General features: G+C 35.3%; 2 protein-coding genes and 1 pseudogene across 2 annotated transcripts in view; 2 read left to right on the top strand and 1 right to left on the bottom strand.

Moving 5' to 3' along the window:
* DNAJC24 (DnaJ heat shock protein family (Hsp40) member C24) overlaps nucleotides 1–19,010 on the bottom strand; it is a 43,914-nt gene extending 24,904 nt beyond the window's left edge. The window contains exons 1-2 of the mRNA XM_019738523.3: nucleotides 18,896–19,010; nucleotides 17,927–18,070 (exon numbers count right to left, since the gene is read on the bottom strand). Of these exons, the coding sequence (XP_019594082.2) occupies nucleotides 17,927–18,037 (111 nt within the window). The 5' untranslated portion in view covers nucleotides 18,038–18,070; nucleotides 18,896–19,010. The remainder of the gene's footprint in view (nucleotides 1–17,926; nucleotides 18,071–18,895) is intronic.
* LOC148755889 (small ribosomal subunit protein eS24 pseudogene) lies at nucleotides 331–16,625 on the top strand (annotated as a pseudogene).
* A 2-nt stretch (nucleotides 19,011–19,012) lies between the features above and the next one.
* Nucleotides 19,013–23,372, top strand: part of DCDC1 (doublecortin domain containing 1) — a 382,580-nt gene continuing 378,220 nt past the window's right edge. Inside the window, exon 1 of the mRNA XM_088789501.1 lies at nucleotides 19,013–19,110. The gene's annotated coding sequence lies outside the window, so the exon portion shown is untranslated. The remainder of the gene's footprint in view (nucleotides 19,111–23,372) is intronic.

The following is a 23,372-nucleotide window of genomic DNA, read 5'->3' as shown; positions in this document are numbered from 1 at the left end:
CTGCAGGAACTCGGAGCTTTGCTCTGTGGCCATCAAGGCCATCAGGTACTAATTAGGCAGTGTGTTCTGTCAACGCTTTCATGCTCTTCTTTATTACATGATCATTCTGCCACATTAATGATACTAGTGCATGGGCTTTGAATTCCCTCAAGTGCTTCATCCCTGAGATAGAAAGAAAGAAGATATCAGAAAGAGAATGCCACAGATTCACTTTCCCTAGCTCGTATTTGAATCAACACTAATACTGTTTCCTCTAAAAATTATCTATTTCTTTTATTTGCAGAAATGCCTCTGTGGACCTAAAATGTACACATTTTCCTTAAATAAAATGTAAGTTCTATTGAATTTACTTTATAAGCTATAGTAAACTATAATGGGGATGAAATGTATACTAAAAGCATTGGCATTTTCATGTATAAAAGTTCAAAATGAATGGAGGGATTAAATGCATAAGGCTGAAGAGGTGGTGGCAATTATTAATTCTAATTACCTAGTGAAAGGGAAAGTCACCTAAAATGAAACTCAATAAGAGACGTGACCTTAGTATTGAAAACTGAGTAAAAAAGAAAAAGAAGGCATTTAATAACTGTAGCTAAAATCAATGAACTTAGTATACTATTTTTGAGATAAAGGCCTAAGGAAGCTTCTTAGGATGCTGAGAAAACACATATACTCTGAGATAATTTTTAGTTTCCTTATTGCAAATCACTGTTATTATTGAAGCAGCCATTAAACAGTTGGTAAGGAAGTACTGTCAAGATGGTGCAGTAGTTAATTCTCTAATGAATCTGAGCACAGTTTAAGTAGGCAAGAGAGAGAAACACTGACTGACATTGCTATGTTTTGTTGTTTTGTTTCATTATCTGTAAGACACCTACTAGCTTAAAACAAGATCATGTTACAAAAAGTTAGGTATGAAAGCACTACAACTGTGTCCTTTACACTTTGACACTACATTGAGGTTATGAAAGCTGAAAAAATTACAAAGGTAAAGTCAAGTACAACACACTACTGCCACCTAATGCTTAGTAAAATATTGCCTGAAGTAGCAGTCAACAACTTGTATCATTTTATCCAACAGTTAACAGCTGAAGCATGATTTTAAAATGTTTGAACATTTTTAAGGTTTCCTGATTCATATAAAGAAAATATAATCCACGTGCAAGACTGGTAGCCCAAAAGTGTGTTTATCCATTCAAAACAAGGTTTATTAAACACCTAAGAGTCAGATACTGTGCTAGCCAATGAGCATCCAATGATGAATAAAACAGGATCCCTGCCCTTAAGGGACTCATAGTCTAGTGGGGGAGAGCAGACATGTAAACAACTCATTATAATATAATTGAAAGGATGAGGTGCTAAGAAAAGATGGCAGCATGAAAAAGTTGCTAACTCAGCATAGGTTAGGGAAGATTTCATAACAAAGGTGACATTTGACTGGGTTTTGAAGGATGAATAGGAGTCAACCTGTGCAGGGTGGGAGGGGAAAGGCATTCTAGGCAGAGAGAAATGGCAAATACAAGACAGGAAAGTACAAAGATTGATATCAGAGTTACGAACAGCAGGGCTGTAAGCTATACTGGGAATGAGTAAACGAATAGTTGGGAAGGAATGGTAATGAGAGATGAAGTGAAACAGTTCGACGGGGTTCAGACTGTAAAGGAAATTTTTAGTATGTTAAGAAACATGGACTTTTCCCTACTTAAAACTCCACATTACTTGCATACTAGGGGTATTATCACATTTTTGTTTGAAAGACAAAAAAAAGAATGGTAGGATGGAATGGGTAGGGAGGATAGGTAGGGGGCTGGCAATAAGGAAATTACCGCACTGCAGCGCTCCTGAGGAGCTATCCTAACAACGCAGAGCATCAAAGGCAGGAGTCAGACAAGGGCAAAGGTGGGAAGCTGGGGACACAATTTGGACGTCACCTTGAAGCAGATAAAACTACAGGAACATACAGAGAGCTGTCCTTCGCAACTTTTGTGAATTATGAACTCCTCCAAGATTATGATAAAAAACCTGTTAATATCTCTGCATACAACTGAGAGATCAAGAGACCTCCAAAAGCACCAGGACATCAGATTAAGTCTCTGATTTGGTGACAAGTGAACAAACACAAAGCTAAAACTCTGAAGGGTAGTAACATTTATATCAGATAGAGAAAAAGATGCTAGAAAGGAAAACAGACAGTGAGCAGGATGATAATCAGGAAAACAGGCTCCACAGAAGCCAGGGAGGAAAGAGATTCGAGGCAGATGGAAGATCTGTGACAGTAGCAAAAGTCACGTAAGTTCAGTGAGTGTGGCAAGTAGGGGACACTGGCCACCTTAGTAAGCACCATTTAGAAGAACGGCAGTGGTGTAAGAGAGAGGGGTTGAGAAGCAAATGGATGATGGTCAAGTAATATTTGGCAAATGAGATGAGTGACAGTCATAGTAACCAAGGAGAATGTTTTTGAGACATTTTATTCAGGGGAAGCGACTGCAAAGGGAGAATTTACGGTAGAAAGAAGAGATAACTGGAGCAGCACTGACCATAAAATAGGAAAAATTCAGTTTTTATTCTGGTGTGGTTAGTATTAGTTATGTGACCCTGAAAAGTTATTCAACTGTACAAAATTTCTTCACCTGAAAGATAGGAAGAATGGTTGCTAAACTATAAGCTACTCATGAAAATAAGGGCCTCTGTCCATCTTATTACCAGTAACTACATCCACAGCACCTAGCACGACGCTGGAACATAGAGAAGGTTATACAGACTTAGTTAATGAATACATGATCTGTCCATATAGTGCAGTATTTCATAAAAATCAAAGGACATAATATGAGCATATTTTGACACAATTAAAACTTTTTTAAAAAATGGGGTGTGGCAGAAGAGAGCCACTGCAAGCCGTCTAATATATAGTATAAATACAATAGATCCTTATTATTCAGATTCTATATTTGCAAATTCACCTACTTGCTTAAATTTATTTGGAACCCCCAAACTGACACGGGGGATGAGTTTGCAGTCACTCAGAGATGCACAGAGTGGTGAGAATTTAAAGTCACTCCACATGCCCGCTCCCAGCTGAGGTCAAACAAGGCCTTCCTGTTTCAGTTCTCACATTGTATTAAACAAGTGTCCTTTCTGCAGTCCACCTAGTGCCACGTTTTTCTCATTTTGTGCTTTGTGTTGTAATGAGGCTGTTTGAAATGGCCCCCAAGCACAGTGCAGTAAGTGCTGTATACGAAGCAAACGAAGTCCCTCATGTGCCTTATGGGGGAAAATACATGTTTTAAATACGCTTCTTCCTTCAGGCATGAGTTGTAGAGCTGTTGGCCCTGAGTTCAATGTTAATGAATCAACAATATATATTAAAGTGTCTTTCAACAGAAACACACATAAAACAAGGTTACATACTGATCATTTAATGAAAATGTGACCAGAGGCTCATGGTTACCTAACCCTGTATATCCACGAGAATTTGCTAATTCAGTGTTGGTGGCAACTTTATAGAACATAACTATAGCAAATAAGAAAAATAACCTGCGTAATAATATAACTAAGTATTACAATTAATTTACACCCAGTCCCCTTTACAGAACGCTGTCCCTTCTCTCCTGCCATTCTCCATCATTTGCCCATGAGGATCCTATGGCCCTCTTCTAGCCGTGTCCTACCCCCGCTTCTTTTAGGAACTCGGGACAAGGCATTCTCTGCACAAAAGTCTCAGTGGCTTAGGCCACTGCTAGGCCTCTGGTTGGGGGTAGAAGAGAAGGGAGGCAGGACAAGTCGTGGCTTTCTCTCAACTACTGCATCTGGCATAGAATTCCAAGAACTCCAAGAACTTGAAATGTAATCCTAGATTTCCAGGTCAACATGAAAATATATTAGTCCTGAAAGCATATTTTTCAAGATAATATTAAATAAGTTCTGCTCTTATGTTACCTTGACTTACAACTTTTAAGGATTAAGCACCTGGTGCATAGACCCCCATTTGTATTCCTTCTCAGGGCCTAAAAGTATTAGGCACGAGCCTTGATAATATTACATTAATACTATTACCTTTTCACAACCTATTGAAAGAGGGGATGGGGAAAAAAATTCAAGAAAGGGAAAAAAATTCAAGAAACTTCCTGGGATCTCAGTGGTAGTTTACTGCACTTGGAAAAGGAACAACTCTTTCAATGATAATTTATGACTTACCTTACTTAGCTCCCAGGGGGATCTAAACCATGACAAATTTAACTTTTACATTTCTAACACCTTCATATATTTTAACACACAACAAACCAACAGGTATCTTTAAAGGTATAATTTATTGCAGATGCTTTTGGGAACATTCCTCTAGTAGGGGCATAAGGTGGCACTCAGGGAACATTCAGGGACATCCAGATAGTCATCAGAGTTTGAGAGCGCTCTAGATGGGAAAAGGTCACTATAGAATAAATTCTGAAATTTGCTTAATCTGAGATCATGGCTAAAACAAAACACGATTAAATAACCAGATTTTCTGGCCTTTTTTTTTTCCTTTTTTCAAACTTTTATTTTAAGTGTGTTTTTCCAGGACCCATCAGCTCCAAGTAGTTCTTTCAATCTAGTTGTGGAGGGCGCAGCTCACAGTGGCCCATGTGGGGATGGAACCGGAGACCTTGTTGTTAAGTGCACTGCGCTCTAACCAACTGAGCTAATTGGCCACCCCTTTTCGGGCCTTTTTTTATCAAGCAGGGATAAACTGCTCTAGTTGAGTACTTCACCACCCAAAGCTCATTTTGACATTGACTTTCTAAAAGCCCAATACTAAGACTGTAGAACAACTGTCAAATTATTTTAAAATAATTTTTTAAATTACAAAATAGTATGCTGTGATTTTGTCACTGTGATTATGAAGTAGTCATATTATAACTAAAAGATGCATTAAAATGAGTAACTGAGGCTTTTTTATTAATAGTTTCAGGTGTACAAAACAACATAATGATTAGACATCTAACCCTTTACAAAGTGATAACCCCAACAAGTCTACTACCCATCTGACACCGTACTCAGCTATTACAATACCACGCACTATATTCCCTATGCTGTACTGTATATCCCGTGACCATATATATATACATATATATATAAAATTATAGTTGACATTCAGTATTATCCTATACCAGTTCCAGACATACAGTGCAGTGGCCAAGCATTTACATAATTCATGAAGTGACCTACCCCCTATAAGTCCAGCATCCACCTGACACCACACATACTTTTTCACAATATTATTGATTATATTCCCCACAGTATTTCACATCCCCATGACTACTTTGTCACTACCAGTTTGTACTTCCTAATCCCTTCACCTTTTTCACTCTGTCCCCAAGCCCCTCCCCTCTGGCAACCATCAGTTTGTTTTCTGTATCTATGAGTCTATTTCTGTTTTGTTTGTTCATTTATTCTGTTCTTTAGATTCCACATATAAGTGAGATCATATGGTATATGTCTTTCAACTGAGGCTTTTTAAAGAAGACTTTTAGTCTTATAATTTTAATGACTATTAATTCTTCTGTCCTAAGAAAAATATTCTTTAATAAACTGAAAACTATACTTACAATCCCCATACTGTTTTCTAGATACTGTCCTTTAACTAGCTAATACATTTAATTCTTCCTTGTCTCAACGTTCTCTTCTGCAACACTATTTAAAAGTTCTCAAAAATATGTCTTCAGACTACTGAAAACCTAAAGTGAAAAAGATTTCACACTCTTGGCTAAATTATTAAAAATGAAATGTAACAGCTGGACGTCCTTGGACAGGTGCAGACAAAACATGGGCTCAAAGACTGCCACAGGTCAAATCGCTTCACATGCTGTGGCTCTATTTTGTCATCAGTTCACATGGGTCAAGGACTACCTAACATCATCATCGAACCTGTAAGGAGTAATATACAAGGGAGACCAAAATACAGAGGCCAAAATAACCGGAGCCACCTCCTTTCCTAACCCTTCTATTTCAGCAAAATCAGTGCAATTCAACCAATGCATGTAGTGAGAGTTTATCATATAAAGTACACAAGGTGGGTGCTACCAGGGACAGAAAAACAACCAAGACAGGATCCCTGCCTTCAAAGACTTCACTTCTAGCTGAGGGGCAGCTGTTGGCATAACTAATTACAGTAAACAAAAGATGTGGTCAGTGGGATAACAGAGTTACAATATATCAAGGGAATACATAACAGGAAAGATTTTTTTGACTAGCTACAAGGGAAAAACTTCAGAAAGGAGTTATTGGGTTGTACTTAACTGGGAAGTAGACTTCTTCCTATTGAATGTGAAGGAATGGGAAAAATAGGAAGAAAACTTCTTGTTTCCAGTGGTACTAGAGGCGGGTTACTCAAACAAACCTTTTTATAACTTGTGTAAAATATTTATGCTAAACAAAAATTGAAATGGTGAAAGTGAATGCTTTGTTTTCAAATACATTTACATTTAAAATTTTCTTATGATTTGGCATACATTATTTTCAATTATGCCAAGATACTAAAAAACAAGCAAAAAGACATTTTGCCCAGTGCTTCCCAACGGAATATCACACTTTTGCTAAAGTGTTAGAATTCACTAGAATATTGTTGTTTTACTTTTTTCTTTTATCTATATAAAATAGCTAGAACTTTAATATGTTTCTTAGGATATATTTCTTTTAGGTTTTTTTTTAATCAACTTTATTGAAGTATAATTTATGTACAATAAAATGCACCTATTTTAGTCATTTTAATGAGCTTTGACACAGAACATTTTCATCATCCCAGAAAGTCCCTTTATGAGCTGCCTTCTTCCCTTGGCAACCATGGATCTGCTTTCACTATCACTATAGATTTCTTTGGTCATTGTTTCAAGCTCTACAATTTCTTGATGTTTTATACGGCCTTTAATGAACCAAATTAGTTATGATTTTTAAAGCTAGGTGAATTTATCCCTTTACCTATTTCTGAAGAGTAAATCTTGTTATAGCACATTACATCATATGCTTTTAACAAAAAAATGTTGTATAAGAAGTCTACTTAGCATATTTGGGGCATGGTATAAGTGAATTGCATGATTTTACATGATTTAAAAATACTAAAAATATCATCTTGCAAGGTATTCATAAAACCATGCCATCTGAAATATGAAACACCTTTAAAGTGTGCCTTTAGGTAAATCATGAATTTCAGCTCATTAATCACATTTTACTTGTTAAGGTTATTTGTGTTTTGACTAATTTTTTCTTTATTTTTCAAAGTAATTTATTCTTAATAACTGTAATAAATATTGCATATATGTATGCTTGAATTATTTTCTGTGTTACAAATAAAATTAATGCTGTTGTGCCCGTTATCTACTAATTAAAGATTAAATGGAGGCTTGACTTTGAGGGATGAATATAAATGCAATATACAGATGATGTATTACAGAACTGTACTTTTGAAAACTATATAATTTTTTTTTAAAAGATTTTATTGGGGAAGGGGAACAGGACTTTATTGGGGAACAGTGTGTACTTCCAGGACTTTTTTCCAAGTCAAGTTGTTGTCCTTTCAGTCTTAGTTGTGGAGGGCGCAGCTCAGCTCCAGGTCCAGTTGCCGTTGCTAATTGCAGGGGGCGCAGCCAAGGAGTAGAACCGGCAACCTTGTCGTTGAGAGGACATGCTCCAACCAACTGAGCCATCCGGGAGGCAGCTCAGCTCAAGGTGCTGTGTTCAATCTTAGTTGCAGGGGGCGGAGCCCACCATCCCTTGCGGGACTCCAGGAGTTGAACTGGCAACCTTGTGGTTGAGAGCCTTCTGGCCCATGTGGGAATCGAACCGGCAGCCTTCAGAGTTAGGAGCATGGAGCTCCAACCACCTGAGCCACGGGTCCAGCCCGAAAACTGTATAATTTTATTAACCAATGTCATCCCAATAAGTTTAATAAAATTTTTTTTAAAAGATCAAATAGATTCTTAAAGTAACGAAAAATAAAAGTCCTTCTTATTCTGTAAGGCTTTCTGAAAATTTGACTGTAAATTGAACATTATCATTGGTGCTGTGTGTCGAATAATATAGCTCAGAAAAGACATGTCTTTTTTCCTGAAGCAATTTAAAGTAGCCTTTACCTTTGGGCTATCTCAGAATATTTAAAAATACAAAATACTATCTTACTATTCCTGAAGGTAATCCAAAATATTTTCTTTGAAAATTAGAATTTTTAAATTAGTTAAATGTGTGGCTTTAGATCTATACCTGCACCTGTACCTTAAGCTCAAAATCACAATTCATTTTCAACTCCCCACTTCCTGACATATTCAATCCATTATTGAATCCACCTCCATATTCTCTTTCATCTTCCTCTTCCATTTTACTCCCTATACTAATACAATGGTTCAAGCCCTCATTACCTCTTGGCTTATTTGTTGCAAAGGCAGTATTCTCTCTGCCTCAAGTTTCTTATCACTCCAACATAGCTTACTTACAGTTCTCAGTATTACCTGCTAAAATATAGACCTAATCTTGCTCAAGAATATCCTCAGGACCTACAGAATAAAGTTGAAATGTTATAGCCTATATTCAAAGCCCTCAACAATTTGATTTACAACCCGATATTTGCAGCCTCATTCTCTACTATAGCTCTTACAAATCCTCCCACTTGTCATCAATGCATCCTAAGGGCCAGTTCTTGTCAATTTCCTAAGCATGCTTTGCCCCCCTGCTCTATCTACCAAACCATGAAGGAAGAGAGAAGTCGCTTCAGATTATATGTCTTTTTAGAAACAACATGCAATAATGCTCATACTAGCTCATACTTGAAAGAGTCATGAACTAGGAAGTTACAAAAAAGTTTCCAGGCACATCAACAAAAATCCAGAAGAATCAAAAACTGAGGTTAATATCAGCCCCCAAAGTTTATCAATCAGAAGAAAGATGCATTACCATGAGCTGGCCTTTGAAACCCAATTATTGAGAAAGGTTGCAGGGGAGAAAAAATAGCAAAAGGAGAGAAAAGAAACAAAAATAAAAGAGCAGGGAGAAGAAAAAGGCAAGAGAAATAATGACTAAAGATGAGAAGGATCAATAGGAGTAATGAAAACCAGTTCAAAGTAATATAATAAAAAACAGACACAGCTAAGAAGGGGGAAAGAGATATTTCAACAATAGGTCAAGTATGTCTAATAGATACTCAACACAGGAATATAACAGCCCTACAAACTTCAACAGTTCACAGAAAGGAATAACAAACAGCAAAAACATGATGCATTTAGTCAAAAATCAACCTAATCTACAACTGCCTCTTGAGATTTGCTTTTTTTCCCCCAATTTAGAAAAACAGGTTTTCCAAGTGGTATAGTACGATATGATGGGTAACAATATCTCCAGAGATGGAAAGAAACTCTTGGTGCTGAATCTTTTATTTTATTCATTTATTAAAATATAGTTTTTTTCTGAAATATGATACAGGCCCCTTCCTTCTTAAAGAAAATATATGCATAACACAATTACATCTATTCATGAGAAAACAGTGCAGTGCTCAATACTATTGCCACATTATGTAAGAACTATACTATTAGACCTATGATAGGAGCCTTGCTACCACCTACAAATGGAGAAAAGTTTAAAACTGTGTTAATCTCAAAGCACAAAAATGGATGCTTCCTAAGGGCAGGTCTGTGTATCAGTTTTCTTAATATTTTTCATAGTTAAAGAGAAAAAAGATGCTAGTCACTGCTACCGGAATGTGACTCCTGAGTCTGGCGTAGACAGACTAAGGATTCCCAAACTACAGTCATCCTTAAACCATCTTCAAGATTTACACTATATTCTCATAGTATTAATATTCTTCTTTCCTTTTTTTGGTAAATAGACTTTAAATTACCTCATTGTATTACTGAGCTTCATCCTAAACCAAGTATCTGCTGTGATATATATGTATATATAAAATATTTTATAGTAAAGCTATAAATTATTTTTGCATTGTTTTAAATGCTTTACAAGCATAACTCATTTAAATAGTAGGCATTCAATAAATACAGAGGGTGCCAAAAAAATGTATACATATTTTAAGAAAGGAGCTGTATTAAAATTGTACTACTCAATATATACCGATAACAAAAGATGAGTACAAGTCATATGTACACATTTTTTTGACACCCCTGGTATCTGCTGTAAGTGATATCCCACATCTATTTTCCAGATAAGGAAAAAGGCCCGAAGTTATGGAGCTGGCTCAGAGACACAAAACTAATATATGGCAGAGTCAGAATTCAAACCCAGGAAGATACCCCCAGAACCCACATTTTTAATCCTTCATGATTCTGCACCTTTAACATAAATGCTACCTTTTCTTGATAAAATCTATTATTGTTGCATGTATGCAGTAGGGAAGGAAAAAAACCAACACTGAAAAGGTAACTCCTTTTATATTTACCAGTTTTCAAAGCATATTTAGAGTGCATCAATTTCCTGCCATTAACCAGTGTGTTACTTGATTTCTGAGCTTCAGTTTCCTCATCTATATGTTAGGGATAATATCTCACCTCACAAGGTTAAGTGAGTAAATATACATACAGTGATTTAGAAGAGTGTCTGATACATCGTGCTAAGTGTTAGCTTCAATTACTACTTAAATGTTCACTTAAAATGCCTTATTCCTACCACTTTTATCATGGAAAACAGAAATTTATAATAGAGTATCCATGAAATACCTAAGTAATTTATTGCTAAATATCTTGCAACCTAGATGACAACTGAACAATTAATCACATCAACAAAAATTACACTGTTCATTACAAGACAAGTTATAACCTTCTTATTTTTACTTATAACATTCCCAGATTGTTTCACAGAATTTCTCTTAGTGGCTAAGTTCCTTTCCTATAATCATGATCCCTTCACTTTGTAATGTAGTCAAAAGACCTATGTGAAGAATTGTTCTTTGCTCCGTTCTTTTCTGATGTAGTAATTTTCCTCCAACTATATAGCAAGGTACCCTTTCTACTTTCTTTTTCAAGATGCTAAAATGTATTACATAACTAGCTTAATCCTAATCTGTATATAACCACTTGTAAGCAAAAGAAAACCTCTGAATGCCCACGTAAGTATCAAGTCGCACTTTATACTCTTCTAACATTAAGAATAAGAGCATTCTGCACACTTCTTCCTCAAATTACATGGATTTTCTTTACGATTATGGAACAACAGCATATAATTTTCCAACACAATAATTATTTTCCAGTTGAAAGGTATCCTGCAATATTATTAGCATCAATGGGAAAAGACCCCCAATTTTCAATCTGACAAACCTTTGGGGGGGAAGCGTCATTCTCAGTAAATAGCAATTGTTTATATGCATAACTGCAAAAAATATGGGAATAATATAACTAATCCTTCTTGACCTCACACCGTTTCAAAGCAATGGATTATTACCCAACTTATATTAGAAAACTAAAAAAAATATATTTAAAAAATTGATTCATATGGAGAAAAGAAGAGGAATGCATTTTTATTAATAAGTAAAGTCCCTATTAATAAAATGTTGCTGGGAAATGCTGAGTCAATTATCTTTATTTTTACACAGTAAATTATTAAATTATTAGGCAAAAACTTAATGGTATGTGAAATACATGTCTTTCAGTCAAATTCTGCACTTTATATGTATCTTCAAAGATTCCAAAATATCTCAATTAGTCAACAGTAAGTTTTTCAGAATAAGGACCTTGAATAAGCACTATTTTTATAAAAATTGAAATGAGGAAACAGTATTTACTAAATCAACATGCACTGTAAACTTAGCAGCCTACGATTTAGCAATATTTTATTCCAACAACTAATTATGTAGGAGGTGTAAATTCAAAGTCTTCTGAACTTGGAAAAGTACACAGAATAAATGTGCCTTTTCACAAAATTAGATAAAGAATGGTATTTGTCAAATGTAATTTTATTCTCTGTTTTGTGACATTGTTGAAAAACAGACTGAGAAAATATGGTAATTCACATTGGAAAGCAAGAATATAAACTAAAAAAAAAACCTGATAAATATCATTAATATGGCTTTCCCTTATAATTGTCTTGTTTTCAACTCTTTTAAAAACTCTAATCTTAAAAAGAATAAGGAAAATAAGTTTCACTCCATAAGCCATATATAATCTAGATTCCTTCAAAATTAAGAGGTTACTAATTATGTCTGACCTTCTGGAATACTTCATTCACGTACGTGAATGAAGTATTCCACAGAAATCCAGAAAACTGAAAATTATGCCTGTAAGCCCTTTTGGATGTCAATTATGAGAAGTCTGATATAATGGGAGAGAGTGCAGAGGCAGAGGATATGTGACCAAGCCTAGATTTCACCCCTCGCTAATTGTGTGTTTCAGACAAACCACTCAACTGTAAAACTGTATGTAACTAACCCTTGGTTTTCTCAACTGCAAACATGGGGATAATATTACTGACCTTACAGGACTGTTGAGAGGATAAAGCCAGATAACATGTGAAAGCACTTGCAAACTATAAAGTACAGTAAACATGCTACTAATTATATATTTACTATTACATACTCCCTTGCCTTCTTCAACAAAATATACTGAACATATATAATTTAACTTATGGCCAAAATTATGAATATAAATTATTGTACTAAGCTATAGTAATATAGGGACCAAAGACACCACAACCAAAAGAGGCCAAGATGCTAGGCTGATTGTTTTGGTACTTCTTTATTTGGTAGCTCTGACTGCCGTCTGTACAGTAAGTTGTTGGCTGAGACTTCTTGCTGCTATAAGCATACATAGCTATCTGTAGGGAGCCTTTGCAGAATAATGTTAGTTGAAATTCTCTCTTATAATTTGCTGCTCCACTTCCTCTCTCACTTTCTCTCAACAGATAACTTTGTTTTCTTCACAGAGGGGGAAAAAAAAAGTCACCAAATGAAAGATTATCAACTTCCTGCCATCAACATGACAAATGAACAGATTCAGTGATTCCACTTCTTACTGATAGGCAATAATACTAAATGGAGCTTTATACCAATAAAACTGTTATGACCACTTGTAAGAAAAAAATAATCATCAGACAGAAATTTTAAAATAACTATAAGTACATTAGTGAATCTAGTGAAAATGGTATACAATATAACTAAAAATTTGACAGAGGACATAGAATATTTGATTCTTGAAATAATACTTCACCCAAAAGATGGTAAGAAAGGCAAAACAGAAGAACAAAGAGTAAATAGGACGAATCCCAAAACAAAAATATTACAGACTTAAACCCAAACATTGTCAATAATTACATCAAATGTAAGTGAATTAGGGAATGGGGGAAATGGATGTTGGTCAAAGAATACAAACTTCCAGTATAAGATGAGTAAATTATGGCGATCTAAAGTATGGTGACTACAGTTAACAATACTTAATCATATACTTGAAAGTTGCTAAGAGAGTAGATTTTATAGGTTCTCAACACACACGCGTAAGCCCAAACACACACAAAACTATGTGAGGTGATGGATGTGTTAATAACCTTATTGTGGCAATTATTTTGCAATACTTGTGTGTATCGATGGTCATCTTGTACACCTTAAACTTCCACAATGTTATGTCAACTACATATCAATAAAGTTGGAGGTAAAATGTAAATGGACTAAACACCCCCAATAAAAAGGCAGAGATGAACAGACTAGAATTTTTTTTAAGGCCCCAATTACTCACTACACACAAAAACACACACACTTTAAATAGAAGAGACAGACTGAAAATGAAAAGATGGGAAAAGATGTATCATACAAACAGTATAAGAAAGCTGTCATATACACACAATGGAATACTATTCTGTCATAAGAGAAGATGAAATAGTGCCATTTGAGACAACATGGATGGAACTTGAGATTATTATGCTAAGAGAAGACCAAATAAGTCGAGAACCATATAATTTCACTGATATGTGGGATACAAAACTGAAAGCAACAAAGGAATAAAACAAAGAAAGAAAGAAAAACTCATAGACATAGACAATAGTTTAGTGGGTACCAGAGGGTAAGAGGGGAGGGGTAGATGAGAGTAAAAGGGATCAAATATATGGTGATGAAAGGAGAAATGACTCTGGGTGGTGAACACACAATGTGATATATAGATGACGTATTACAGAATTGTACACTTGAAACCTATGTAACTTTACTAATCATTGTCACCCCAGTAAACTTTAATAAAAAGAAAAAAAAGAAAGCTGGCATAGCTGTATTAATATCAAAATAGACCTTAAGAAGTGTACTATGAGAAACAGAGAGGGGAATTTTATAATGATCAAAGGTTCAAATTCATGAAGAGCTAACAATTTAAATACATGTATATGTACCTAATAAAAAAAGGACTCCAAATACATAAAACCAAAATTAACAGAATTAAAGAGAGAAATAGACAAATCCAGAATCACAGTTCTAGATGTTAATGTTCTCTCAGAAAAAGAAAAAGACACACACAAAAAAACAAATAAGAATACAGAATATTAGAACACATCACTCTGACCTAATAGATATTTATAGAACACTATACCCAACAGTAACAGAGTACACGTTTTTCAAGTACATAGGGACATTCACCAAGACAGATCATATGCCAAAGTACATTCTCTAACCACAACAGAATTAAATTAGAAATCAACAATAGAAAGATCTGAACCTTTTCCAACATTTAGAAATTGAACAATGTATGTGCTAGTAATCCACTGGACAAAGAAAACTACTATAGGAGAAATTTAAAAATGTTTCACATCAAAATTTGTAGGACGCAGCTAAACACTGCTTTAGGCTTAGAGAGAAATCTACAGCTTTAAATGACTATATAAGAAAAGAAGACAGGTGTACAATCAATGAATGATGTATGTTTCTACATTAATAAGCTAGAAAAAGTAAAGCAAGTAAGTAGAAGAAAGGATATAATAAAATCAAAAGCAAAAAAAATCAAGTGAAGAAAAAATGGACAAACAATACCAAAAAAATCAAAGAACTTAACTTTATGTGACTTTGAAACTGACTACAGCCTTACAGCATTCAAGACAGAGGTGTTCGTAAAAGGATAGACAAATATATCAAATAGAATAGAGTCCAGAAATAGACCCACATTGCCAAGATAATCCAATGGAGAGAGTGAAATCTTTTCAATAAATGATGAACAACTTGATACCCTTCTTGAGAGAAAAACAAAAACATAACCTCCAATCTGACACCATATACAAAAATCACAGGTCTAACAGTAAAAGCAAACTATAAAACTTTTAGAAGAAAACACAGGAAATATTTTCATGACCTTTTTAAAAAAGATACAGACAGTACTAACCATAAAACAAAAATGTGACAAATTGTATTTCATCAAAACAAAAAACTTCTGCTCATTGAAAAAAAAAATATTAAGAAAATGAGCTGGCAAGCCACAGACTAGGAAAAAATATACACAATATCAAGCATATATTTATTTTATCCTCTCTGGCTGCTTGAGGGTCGGCCGCCATCATGAAAAAACATTATCCAGACCAGGAAGTTCACTATCAACAGATTACTTCAACGGAAACAAATGGTCATGGATGTCCTTCACCCTGGGAAGGCAACAGTGCCTAAGACAGAAATTGGGAAAAAACTAGCCAAAATGTACAAGACCACACCAGGTGTCATCTTTGTATTTGGATTCAGAACCCATTTTAGTGGTGGGTCTGGCATGATTTATGATTCCTTGGATTATGCAAAGAAGAATGAACCCAAACATAGACTTGGCAAGACCTGGCCTGTATGACAAGAAAAAGACTTCAAGAACACAGCACAAGGAACTCAAGAACAGAATGCAGAAAGTTAGGGGGACTGCAAAGGCCAACGTTGGTGCTGGCAAAAAGGAGTAAAGATTTGTCAGTGACTATCTATGGTGATTGAGCAGATTTTTCATGAGAGGACTAATAAATTAAGAACTTAAAAAAAAGAATATATTCAATTTTTTAAAGAGACACTTCACAAAAGAAAATTATACAAATGGCTAAGAATCACATTAGTGATCAGAGAAATACAAATGGCAACCACAATGAGATATCACTACAAACACAGAATTGTGCAGTGTTTCTCAATAGAGAGGTTGGCAATTTTGACCCCTAGGAGACATTTTTAGTTATTACTGGTATCTAGAATGCTGCTAAATATCCTATAATGCACAGGATTGTACCACATAAAAAATTATCCTGCCCAAAATGTCAGTGTTGGCAAAATTGAAAAAACCCCAATAATGAAATGAAAGAGACTAAGCATCAAATGTTGGTGAGACGTAGAGCAACTGGAACTCTCTGCTACACAGCTATCAAGTAAGCAAGGTTCATTCACTTTGCTACTTGACAGATGCTATCACATTAAGTGTAAATGCCGTCTCATTATCAAATTAAAGGCCACTAGATATCTTAAAAATTATGAGACAAAAAAAATCTTAATATAATTTAGTCCAAATTATTATCTAAAGCAGCGATAGTAATACATTCCTGACAGTGAAACATCTACTGTCCCTTCATAATAAACACTAACAGTTATAAAAACAGTGATAGGGATGTAAAGTACAGCATAGGGAATAGTCAGTAATACTGTAATTACTACATATGGTGTCAGATGGGCACTAGACATATTGGGGCAATCACTTTGTAAGTTATATAAATGTCTAATCACCACATTGTACAACTGAAACTAGTATAATATTGTATGTCAACTGCAATTGAAAATTTAGCCAGATCCATTGTGCTGTACACCTGAAGCTGAACTTGAGTAATACTGAATCTCAACTATATTTAAATATATATAACCCCCTCCCCACAGGATGTGGAATACAGAATAGGGAATACAGTCAATGGAACTGTAACATATTCAATGTCAGAGGGGTAGTAGATTGGGAGGAGTTATCCCTTTGTGAGGGGTGTAAATGTCTATTACATTGTTTTGTACACCTGAAACTAATAAAAAATTAATTTTTTAAAAGAAAAAAAAACCATTAACAGTCATGGTAAAATCTCATAGATTTACTTGATACAAACTAGAGAAGCAACAGATGTTATACAAGTGATAGTCCTTGACTCTTTTCTAAAACCATTATAGAACTACTCATGTTGGCTTAAAAAACATACAAATAGGTGGAAAGAAATTAATATAACAGTTCAGAAAGATACCATATGTTTATAAATACCACGACTCATTTCACAGAATGGAGTTGGGTGAAAAGCTGTAAAATTAACCTAAACTGGCACTATTCAATAAAAATATAATGTAAACTATTTGCAAACCACATATGCAATGTTAAAAAAGTAAAAAGATGAATAATTTTGATAATATATTTCCTTATATATACAAATATATGCATATATATTATGTACCGAATATGCAAAATAGCCAATATATCCAAAATATTATTTCAATATGTAATCAACATAAAAACTTGTATATATATTTTTTGTACTAAATCTTTGAAATCTAATTTGTATTTTACATTTACAACATATCTAAATTTAGACTAAGCCACATTTTAAGTGCTCAAGGGCCACATGTAGCTAATGGCTATTGGATGCTAATGCTGCTTATTATACGACACACTTCTAAGCATTTTACATGGATTATTTCATTTAATCCTCCCTCAGGCACATACAGGATAAAATAATTTGTTCAAGTTTTCACAGTTAGTGGTAGAATCAGGATTCTAACTCAATCACCATAACTCAGATCTGCTCCAAACAACCATGCTATCTGTCTCACCTCAAATCAACCTTTTTTTTCACAGTTTGAAATTTTCAATGAACCAAATTAGTACTTTGATTCCTGGTTTGATATTATATATCCATTTTATGGAAACTTAAATTTCCGGTGACATTAAAAAAAACAAAAACAATTCCTTCCCCCCACACACACACCGTGATTTAAAATCTGAATGAACAGACTTACCATTAATACGAGTTTTTGATACTTTTGCTTTAGGTCTGACATACTTGCAGATGGGTTTGCTCCCAGAATGCTGTACCAATCTTTTTTTGTTATCTGATCAAATGCCATCATTCATTGAACAAGAAGTGGGCCTTCTCAGATCAGCTAAATAGAAATATTGATGACAACTCATTAAATTCATTAGTTTGTGTGTATCTAAGAAATAAGCAAGTACAGTTTTTCTAAGTTCTTAAATATTTCGATATTTAGTTGTTTAAATCATCATATAATGCAAACCTGATGAAGTTACATTTTCATTTAAAACGCCTCAAGAATATCACGTATAAGAGTACAGAAAAGTATGGAAAACCTGTTAGATGTTTCATGTTATACGCTTATATCTTAAATTAATGAATATAAAACAGCATTAAAAAACAGAATTTGATAATGAACCCGAGTGGTGGACGACCCTCTAAGAAGGTATTTCTGCTAGTCTTATGGTAAATGTGGCACACAGTAAGTACTCACTAAATACACTGGAAGATCTTAATAAATGTTTACAAAACCAATGATTTAAAAAAATAAAAATAAAAAAGGAAAACACCAAAGAATTATAAAGCATTTGGGAGCAGTCTCTCTTAAGTTTTCCAGTTCACTTCTTTTCCTCCAGTTTACCTTGAAAGAATAATATGAGAAATAGACAGTCAACACCGGGAAGTAGCGAGTCCCTCTGTCATTAGAGAGGCGCTCACACCTCGCAGAGTCCCGGAAACTGTCCCCTCGAGGATACTGCTGTTCACCAGGCAACAGGAGTGAGACCCCGCCAGAAGACCCTGAAACCAGGCAACCTCTGCCCACAGCTGTAAACTCAACGACTCAGCCGGGGCCTCCTCAAGATTGGGAGTTGGGAATCCACTGGATTCACAGGCGGGTCTATCGCCCAACCATAAGAGAGTATCCTCTCCGGGCTTCACTCGATATGAAACTTACCAAACTTCATAGAGCAATCAGAATCTAGTCCCTGCAAGCGGTCGGCCAAAATTCGGAACCGGCGTCTTCTTCCGCCGGAAGTCATTGCTCTGACGTGACCACGTTTCTAGTCGAGCTGTAGTGGCGGAGACACCGATCGGAAGCGCGGCTCCGCCCACCGGGACGCGGTCGCTATAGTAACCAGTCGCCGCTTCCAAGGAGTTTGCAAGCATTAAGTAAGTGCCGAGCTGTGGGGAAAAAAAGCGTCCTTGTCGTTCTAAACTCCCTCTTGTCCCAGCCCCGCGACTGTCGCTTCTCTCTCTTCCTCTGTGAGCACTCCCCCCAGGCTTCCTCCGTCTTCCCAAAGCTTCCCCCGCTAACCCTACCCAACGCTGCTCCCAGTCCTTTGTGGGTGGTGAATGTACTATGGCGAAGGGTAGGATGGTGGGGGCGGTCCGGGGGGTAGGAGTGTTTTGTGAGGGGGTGGTGAGAAGGATGAGGAAAACTGGTTCCTCTCTCGTCCCTAGACTTCCCTTAGAATGTTCTCTTTCAAAAATTAAGAGGACTAAAACCTATGCCAAGTAAAGTTTTTCTTTTCAGTTTTTATTTTTATTTTTTTCTGGAAAAGACGTTCAGTCTAATTGTTTCTTTTAAATCTTAGCAACTGCCTTACAAAATAAAATAAAAAATTGTCAAAGACCTTTCACATTTACTAGCTTGCTTCACTTTCGCTTCAACCCAGTGCAGGCAAGTATGACAGGTGTCATTATTCCCGCTTTGTAGTTGAGGATGCAAACCAAAGATCAAACGCAAATACCGGTAGCTAATTGGACAGCAACAGAACGGGGGCTCTTAGCAAGTCTACATATTCCCAAGGCAGCCATGACCATATATATATATATATATATATATATATATATATATATATATATATATACATATATAGAGCCATGAGTATATATATGTGTGTATATATATATGTGTGTGTATCTATCTATCCATTTATCTATCTATCTATCTATCTATCTATCTATCTATCTATCTATATGCAGCTTAAAGAGAAAGTGGAATAAATTGCTCCGCTTTGAGGTAGCTGTTGGGCACTCCAAATGGGCACTGTAGGTTTTTTGTTAATTTTCCCCCTCCTCTCCCCTTTTCCGGTTCTGTTGCTCCCTTTTATTATCTCTTCTCTGTGCTGCTTACCTGACATTGACCTCTCTTCCTTGCATTGTACCCTGAGGTGAAAACTGCACCTTATTATTTATTTTTTTTATTGGGGAATATTGGGGAACAGAGGCACATCAGCTCCAAGCTGTTGTCCTTCAGTCTAGCCGTGGAGGGCGCAGCTCAGCTCCAAGTCCAGTTGCCTGTTTCAATCTTTAGTTATAAGGGGTGCAGCCCACCATCCCATTCAGGAATTGAACCATCAACCTTGTTGCTGAGAGCTCGCGCTCTAACCAACTGAGCCATCTGGCCATCCTGCATCTTAATTCTTAGCAGCGAGATTTAATTTCACTTGGAGATGTTGAAGTTGTTTCGTTGTTGTTACTGCTTAGATTTGCTTTCCTTCTTTTTTATCTTCTACCAAATCTCAGTTTGGGAAGCAGTCAAGATAAAATCAAGCTCATAAAATAAAATAATATGGTCAATTATTTAATAATGGCATGAACTATAAAGAGTAACTGAAGGACAGGGCAACATTAACAAATCTAAAACCAAAAGTAGAGATTATGTTCTCCATAGATTTTTGTCATGTTTAAAAGTAGACACGAAGAGTATTATACTAAGTCAAAAGATCTGGTTTTAGTCCTGGTTCCAACATGCCTTCTGTGTCGCCCTAAGGAAATACGTTAAGTGACAGGGTGAAGTGTTGTTCTGAATACGTTCCTATACAGTACTGTCCAAATGAGACCATCTCTAACTTTTCCAGCCCTCAAACTCCTCCTTTCCACTGCTTAGTCCTCCCCTATATAATTACACTCAGGTCTTCCAGTTTTTACATAAAGAGCACTTCATCTTGATTTGTGATTCCATTAAGATATTGTATTATCTCTTTTATTCCTTTTCTTAATCAAATTTTGAAAAATCTAATCACAGTACCTCAGTTTTCCCAATTCCATCTCTTCCTTCCTTCCTTCCTCCTTCCTTCCTTCCTTCCTTCCTTCCTTCCTTCCTTCCTTCCTTCCTTCCTTCCTTCCTCTCTCTCTCTCCTTTTCCTTTTTCCTTTCTTGTTTGGAAAGTAAAAGATACACTTATTTTTCCCCCCAGAAAATCCCAAATGTAGTGTCATTTCATCTCAACATACTTTAGTTTGCAATTTTTTCTTTCATCTCCATAATGTTATTTTACTGCCCAAATGATTGATGATTCATTGATGTCATCTAATATCTAGTCCTTATTTACATTTCCTTAGTTCTCTCAGAAATGTTTTTTATGGTTAATTTGCTTCAATCAGGATCCAAACAAGATCTATACGTTGCATTTGTTTGTTCTCTTAAATATCTTTTAAGCTGTAATAGTCGTGCTTTTCCACTACTACCTTGTTTTTTTATTTTTGTTTTGCTTTTCTTTTTCTGCCATTGGCTCATTGAAAAACTAGATCAGTTGTCTTACAATCTAAATTTGCATTGATTTATTCTAGAATAAACTTCTTAAAACACTTTTTACATGAATTCCTGCTCATTCATCTTCCTTCATTTTTTTTCACTTTCTAGAGCAGTCCTGTCCAATAAAAGTATAATGTAAGCCACAAATGCAAACCACATGTGTGATTTTAAATTTCCCACTAGCCATGTTAGGAAAGTAAAAAGTAACATCATTAGAATTAGGTGAAATGAATTTTAATAGTATATTTTAACCCAATATATCCAGAGTTTGATCATTTTAAAATATAATCAATATAAAAATTATTGAGATCTAGTACATTCTTTTTTTCATTCTGAGTCTTCAAAACTGTTGTGTATTTTACCTGTACAGTGCATCCCAATTTGTACGAGCCACATTTCAAGTGCTTACTAGCCACATCTAACCGGTGACTACTGTATTGACAAGGCAGGTCTAGAGGATAAAGTTCTAACTCCTTAACCAGGTATTCAGTTACCTCTGCAGTATGATTCTTCGTTTTCCAGCCTCATCGCTTATTACCTCCATACACGAAAGTTTAAACAGTTGGATCTTTTCTTGGTACTTCATCCATAATTTTGTTCAGATGGTTCCCCTTGCTTATAACTAACACCCTAGCTCTTCTCTTCCCCCTACCAGTTTTATCCCTCTTTTAAGGCCTATGTCTTCCATCAAGCCTTTTATGATGACCTAGTCCTTAAAAAGTCATTCTTTTCAACTTTCATAACGAGTCCTATGTGTACTCGTCATTTGCGGTCATCCTATCCCACAGTATATTATTATACAGTTTAAATGTATATTCTGATTCTCTAATTGGATGGTAAGCTCTCTGAGGGCTGGAACACCTCTCAGGGAAACTAAGCACCAGCTATCTTGCCACATTCTCTGGAGTTCTAATGATGTGTACCTATAATAGGATTGTTTCTTACTATAGTATTTTAAGAAGGTAATTTATCCATTTTATGTAAAACTAATATAACTAATATAAACTGTGTTAGCATAGTGGTTAAGAGCATGAACTCTGGAGTCAGACTGTATAGGTTTGAATCCAGACTCTGTCTCATACTGGTTATGTGTCTTGGTTTCTTCCTCTGTAAAACAGGAATAATAGTATCTCCCTCACAGGTTTGTTGTGAGGATTAAATGAGAAAATAGTGCCTGAAAGTAGTAAGTACTCAGTAAAGATTAGCTATTGTTATTATTATTAATAGTGAGATACTTGTTTTGATATTCATAGCAGTATTTTAGGAATTTCCAAACAGAGCAAATGAAAGTCACAAACTGTTGAACTGGAAAATAAAACCAAACCCAAATGTTTCTTGAGCTATACTTTAGTTTGCAAGATAAATTAAAAGGATGGGCAAAAACCTCTTACTTCCTGTGTCATCAGCATCTAATATAAGCAAAGTAGGCACATATTAAATATTGGATTCCAAAATGATTGATCAAGTACTATATCTAGAGGTAGCTATACCTATAGATATATAGATATAGGTATATCAGGGGTTTAAGACCCTTGGTTGTAGTAATAGCAAAAAAAAAAAAATCACATTCTTCTTCAGTTTATCATTTGAGTAGTTGCCTACCCATAAACTTAACAAATGTTCACCACACATTAACAAATTCTTAATTTGAGATCATACTAGTAAATTGTGTTTCTTAATGGTGGACAATATTTGCAACATATTTCTCCTAATATTTTGTTATCCTAGGATTATATTTACTTGGCTCTTGCTGCATTTCATCACCAACTCTTCTTTAATTTCCTTGATCTTATTGATCTCCGAATTTTTAGGATTTTCATATTAGTGACTTAAGTTGTATTTAAGTACCACAGAATATTATGTTTATGTTCTAAAATTAAATGATTGCTCAT

The sequence above is a fragment of the Rhinolophus sinicus genome, chromosome 14, assembly GCF_057876585.1.
Source record: "Rhinolophus sinicus isolate RSI-liver-muscle chromosome 14, RSI-T2T, whole genome shotgun sequence".
Lineage (NCBI taxonomy): Eukaryota > Metazoa > Chordata > Mammalia > Chiroptera > Rhinolophidae > Rhinolophus > Rhinolophus sinicus.
This window is presented reverse-complemented; position numbering and strand designations above follow the sequence as displayed.